General features: G+C 66.6%; 2 protein-coding genes across 5 annotated transcripts in view; one reads left to right on the top strand and one right to left on the bottom strand.

Moving 5' to 3' along the window:
* Positions 1-606: 606 nt before the first annotated feature.
* On the top strand, positions 607-2,042 carry NANOS3 (nanos C2HC-type zinc finger 3). Its single transcript, XM_046638278.1, has 2 exons — positions 607-1,084; positions 1,966-2,042. The coding sequence occupies exons 1-2, from the start codon at positions 607-609 to the stop codon at positions 2,040-2,042; spliced, it is 555 nt and encodes a 184-aa protein (XP_046494234.1).
* A 2,396-nt stretch (positions 2,043-4,438) lies between these two features.
* BRME1 (break repair meiotic recombinase recruitment factor 1) overlaps positions 4,439-5,479 on the bottom strand; it is a 16,959-nt gene continuing 15,918 nt past the window's right edge. For 3 of the 4 annotated variants that reach the window (XM_046686034.1, XM_046686033.1, XM_046686035.1), the window contains exon 10: positions 4,439-5,245. In XM_046686034.1, the coding sequence (XP_046541990.1) occupies positions 5,095-5,245 (151 nt within the window). In that variant the 3' untranslated portion in view covers positions 4,439-5,094. The remainder of the gene's footprint in view (positions 5,246-5,479) is intronic. The other variant, XR_006891966.1, reaches the window with a different exon arrangement.

The following is a 5,479-nucleotide window of genomic DNA, read 5'->3' as shown; positions in this document are numbered from 1 at the left end:
ACTGGGGGCCTCAGTCCGGTCCTTGTCCCCTACCCTTGAGCCAGGCCCCATCCCCCTTCCAGAGACAGCCAGAGCATCAGCAGCGGCCCCCTCCCCAAAGAGCGCAGGGGCTGCTGGCCCTCCCCCAGCCCAGGGGAAGGAAGAAAGAAGTTACTGAGTTACCGGTTAGGACGATACTTGTCTTTGGGGCGGGGCTTCCACACTCCTCACCCTGTGGGGTAGGGGTGGCAGGCCGCCTCCAGGGAGGGTAGGTGGGGGTGGCCCTCTCAGTGCCCTCTTGGGGGGTGTGTGGCTCCAAATTTTGGGTGCCCCTGCAGCCTGGCCCGGTACCCCCTCCCCCGCAGCCCACCCCTGCAGACCGTGCATCCATCCCCCTCAGCAGGTGCATTTACTGGGGAGCAGCTGCAAGCCCCCTGTGACAGTAAGGGCCCTCCCACAGCCTGCTCCTCCCCTTCATACCCCTCAGAGGTATAAGAAGGGAACTGACAGCCAGACTCTGGGTCTCCAGAGAGGGGAAGGGCGGGGTGGGGGAAGGGGAGGAGGACAAACTCTGGGCCGGCAGGGTCTCCTCTCTCTGCTCCTCCGCCTGGCACACGCTGCCCAGCCATGGGCACCTTCGACCTGTGGACGGACTACCTGGGTTTGGCACGCCTGGTGGGGGCTCTGCGTGGGAAAGAGGAGCCGGAGACCAGGGTGGACCCCCAGCCGGAACCGGTGCCAGGACCAGGGGGTCAGAGGCCCACCCCAGAATCCTCAGCAGCTCCCGAGCGGCTGTGCTCCTTCTGCAAACACAACGGCGAGTCCCGTGCCATCTACCAGTCGCATGTGCTCAAGGACGAGGCGGGCCGGGTGCTGTGTCCCATCCTTCGAGACTACGTGTGCCCCCAGTGCGGCGCCACCCGCGAGCACGCCCACACCCGCCGCTTCTGCCCGCTCACCGGCCAGGGCTACACCTCCGTCTACAGCTACACAACCCGCAACTCAGCCGGCAAGAGGCTGGCCCGGCCCGAGAAGGCGAGAGCGCAGGACTCAGGGCCACGCCGAGGAGCAGGAGCAGGAGCAGGAGCAGGAGGAGCCTGTGCAGGTGGCTGGGGACCCACCGTGGAGGGGTCCTGTCTCAGAGGGTTGTGGGGAGAGCATCCGTGTAGAAAGCTTAGAACAGTATTCTAGAAGTGTTGCCCAGCGTGGGTAAACCGTGGCTCAAGTTCGCTGTGTGGCCTTGGGCAAGGCATTCTCCCTATCTGCGCCTGTTGGGGAGGTGCTGTCCTTTTCCGGGCAGCGGGTGATCCGGCAGGGAGGCCGTGGGGGCTAGCGGTGGGGTCTGCAGCCAGGTACATCTGGGCTCCAATCTTGCTTGGCCCTCAGGAGCTGTGTGGCCTGAGGGAAGTTGTTCAGCCTTTCTGAACCCCAGCCTCCTCATTCACTCACTCATTTACCGAATAGTTTGTGTGCCTCTTCTGTGCCCAGCGCTGGGCGGGGCCAGCCGTGGACAGGTAGGGGAGAGGGTGGCAGTGAAAATGCAGGGTGACGGTGCTGCATGGGGGAGTCTAAAGGAAGCACCCCATCCGGATGAGGGGTCCAGCAGGGCTTCCTGGAGGGAGTGGCTTCTGGAAGGCCGGCTCAGGCTGGCGGAGCGCTGGAAGCACAGCCTAGGTATTGGGACTGGTGGGGGGACATGGGGAAGGTCAGTGTGTCTGCACGGAGCGCGTGAGTGTGTGTGGACGGGGGTGCCGGAGACCTGGGGCAGAGGACGGGCCTGTAGGACTGGGACTTGGGGCTCAGGGCGCCCTGGAGGGGAAGGCCCAGGTCTGGAGTTCAGAGTGTGGCTGGACTGTGGGGACGGATCTGGGAGGGCAGCTGAGGTTGGAGCTTCCCCGAGGCCCCAGCTGGCTCTCTTGACCCTACGCGGGCCTCCACCTGCGGTCACCCCGTCTAGCCCACTGAGTGCCCATTCCGACTCTGCAGGTCCGGGCCCCCCCCCCAGCACCTGCATTTCTGACCAGCCCCCGGTGCTGCCAGGCCGCGGACCAGGGGGGCTCTGAGTGGCTGGCCCTTCAAGGGCAGCGGTTATGTTACAGATGCAGAGGCCTCAGCTCGCGGGGGTGTTTTTAAAAGAGAAATCCGTTCTAGCACCTTTGATTGCCTGCAGGAAAGTCAGCCAGCGGAGAGGGGGTCGGATGGGGCCCTGTCGCTGCCCCTGTGGGAACTGCCCCACCATCAGACGGTGAGCTGCTTGAGGGAGGGGCCTGGGTGGGGGAACCCCATCCCCGGGCCGCACCTGCGCAGTGAGCACGTGTTAAGAGTGAGCCTGCCTCCAGGACCACGGTGTTCCTTGTGGGGTTCTATGAGGTCCAACGGGGAGACGCAGGAAGCTGAGCGGATAGAATAGAGATGATGGTCTCAGAATTGTCCTTTTTCCTTTAAGTCCGAGGGAACAGAAAGACTCGCCTCGCGGGTGTGGAGGATGGGGTGGGGGAGCCTGTCCCGCGCTGCTGGCTCAGATAGGCCGCCGGAAGCCGGCCCCCGGGTCACCGTGGGGGTCACAAACCCGGGACCCCGGGAGCGCCCAGCCGCGCCGGTCTGGGGACGTCGGGGCGCCGCGCCCGGAGCGGCCTCCAGGTGGCGCCCGAGCCGCAGCCGCCCGCGGGCCGAGCTCCGGGACCGTCAATCACCGCCGCCTCTTCCACGTTTGTCTCCTCCCCGCTGCGCTGTGAACATCCAGGTTCCAAAGGTGCCGGCAAGTCTTCCGGAGCGTCGCCCTCTTCCTGCTGTCCCTCCACTTCCGCCTAGGAGCCGGCGCTCGCGGGGTGCGGATGCTCCCTCCCTGCGGCCGGGGACTCAGGCTCGGTGGAGGCTGGAATCCCCGGAGGATGCACTCCGTGAGGACCCGCCCGGCCCCTCCGCCGGCCTGAGGGCCTGGGAGCGCGGCCCGGGGAGCCCCCGAAGGAGGGGGGTGGTCCTCAGGCCCCCCGCCCGCCCTCCCCAGCTCCGGGAGCCCAATAAACGCTTATGAGCGCATCCGCGTCGCCAGGCCCGGTCTTTGGACGGGGTGGTGGGAACAGCTCGGGGGGCGGGGGCACCCCTCCTCTCCTGGCTGCATCAGCCCCCGCGTTCTTCGACCCCCACTTTCCCCGCCCGCCCACTGGGTTTGGTTCACCCCGGGGAGCTACTCTGTGCTGAGCGAAGGGTCTGGGCCCCACCGGCGGCGCTGGGCTCCGAAGGGTCGCCCCAGCCCGGTGCCCTGAGCACATGTCCCCGCGGGCTTGCCTGCGAGGCCCCCTCTGGGACACTGGCATCCGCCCCCTTCCCCACCCTTCGCATAGAGACAGGTCCAGCGGGCAGAATCCCCCGCACTGGGGGGACTCGAGCAAGAATTAGACCAAGCCATCCAGGGTCCTCACTAGGCGGCCTCCAGGGAGTGTCAGGTCACCACGGAAGCGGGTACGGAGTCACAGGCCCCTCAGGGCAAGGGAAGGCCCCTTGGGGGGCGGGGCCGGGGCCATGAAGGGGAATATGCCCCCGGGGCGGGCAGCCCAGGCCTTGGGCAGGGCGCTGGAGGCCATCCGGGTCCGCGGGGGCCAGCGTGGGGGGAGACGGAGACCCACCCCCACCCAGGGACACCATCGGCTCTCCTGGGGGCTGTCTCCTGCACCCCACCTTGTGCCCACGGCCTCTAAGGGGCAGCAGGTGGCAGGCAGCCACCCCAGCCCCCATGGCCTCTCCTGGGTTCAGGGCGGGTCCACTCTGCCCTTGGCTTTTCCATGTGAACTGGGACCTGGGGCCACATGGGAGCAGAGCTGGGGACAGGAGCCTCCTTATGAAGACAGCCTGCCCCCCAGGCTTGGAGGGGAGTGGGGCAGGAGGGAACGTAGACAGGAGGGCTCCTTAGTGGCCCCAAGGGTCTTCGAACTGGGTTGGGGGACACAACACGCCAGCCCCTCCACTGCATCTGCTAACTGTCTCAGCCTGAGCCGCTGGGGCGCATCCTGGTGGGTTCAAAGACAGAGCTGCACCTCCAGCCAGGAGGGGGCTGACCCCGACCCGCCATGCTTCCCACCTGAGTGGGGGGTCTCCCAGGGTGTAAGAAGGCAGTGGCGGCCTTGTTGGGCTGGGAGCCCAAGAGCTGAGCCACAGGCAGAGCGACCACTACAGCCGTGAGTCTGGTTTGGTCCTCCGTGCGGTGACCCATTTCACAGAAGTGTGATTTTTTGTAAACTGGGTTGACAACAGCACCTGGGACAGCTTGCAATGACGTCATCGGGCTGTGGCAAGGCCTGTGTGGGATGAGGGGGCGAGCCGCCCTGACACCCTGCAGCCACCACCCCGGGACTGCCTCCTCAAGGGCGGGGGCCTCGGGGCAGCAGCTCTTCAGCTGGACCGGTGGCCCGACGTCTTAGTGGGCTCAGTGGGCTGCTGCTCCAGATACCGGTGAGTGTGTTGCACGAGTGCATACACACATGTGTACATGAGCATGCCCGCACACAGCCACCTGCTCCTGGTGAAGCCAACAGACTTGGTAACTTGGGGGACCCCTGACCTGTGTCCTAGCAGAGCCCCACCCGCCTTCCCAGAAGGAAGGGGAGTGAAGGGGGGGCGTTTGTGGGCGAATGTGGAGGAAGTGCAGAGCCCCAGACAGCAGGGTGGCGTTTATTAACGGGCCTCGGGAAAGAAGACATAAAATGGAAATGGGGCAAAGAGGAGGCACAACCAACAAAGGGAGCCCTCTTCTCCTCAGGGACAAAACAAATTCTGAACCTCTCGTGACCTCCGCCAAGGAGTGAAATTTGCAAACCCAGATAACCAGGTGACTTCCTGGGGCCCCGGCTGCCTGCTGCCACCTCGGGCCGGGCGGGAGGAGCAGCTCCCTGCCTTCAGCTGCCGCCTGTGTCTCCCCAGGGACCCCGGCTTCCGGGTTGGTGGAAGGCCAGTTCCTGGGCCCCTGGGGCATCCTGGAGGGCAGCAAACGCCAGAGGGCGCAGGCGTGTGGGCCTCCAGGGGTCTGGGGAGAGGCGGCTTCCAGCTGTTTGGCAAGACCCACAGGCCCTCTGGGGCCGGCCGTGCGGTGGCGAGGGGTCCGCACACGCACACCACGGCCTACACATCCCTCCAGGACTGCTCCCCACAGTGGAGGCCGCCCGCCGCCTTGGCCGTGCACGGCGCTGGGCCTTTCCTGGCCGGCCTCGCCCTCCGCGAGGGCAGGCGCCTGATGGCTTCCAAGTCCCGGTGGGTGCTCATGACCAGCCGGCTGTGGGGACACACAGGCAGGAGGTGTGAGGCCCACCTCTGCCGCGGCACATGCTCACGCCCTCTCCCAGGCACACGCACACACGCACGCACGCACGCCAACCAGAACCCCCTGTCCAGGGCAGACCGCCTGCCGCAGTGCTCAGAGCCCCGTGGGCCACGGCCCAGGAGCTGCGTGCTTACAGAGCCCCTCGCTGGGGCCCCGGCCCGCCTGGCCTGCCCGCTGCCCCCCCCC

This window comes from Equus quagga, chromosome 14 (genome assembly GCF_021613505.1).
Source record: "Equus quagga isolate Etosha38 chromosome 14, UCLA_HA_Equagga_1.0, whole genome shotgun sequence".
NCBI classification, from domain to species: Eukaryota; Metazoa; Chordata; class Mammalia; order Perissodactyla; family Equidae; genus Equus; species Equus quagga.
Note: the sequence above shows the minus strand (reverse complement) of the source record. Positions and strands in the feature narration are given on the sequence as shown.

Coding starts and splice junctions, on each gene's coding strand:
- NANOS3 (XM_046638278.1), top strand. CDS start 607: ATGGGCACCTTCGACCTGTGGACGGACTACCTGGGTTTGGCACGCCTG. Junction 1,085..1,965: donor AGCAGGAGGAGCCTGTGCAG/GTGGCTGGGGAC, acceptor CCGACTCTGCAG/GTCCGGGCCCCCCCCCCAGC.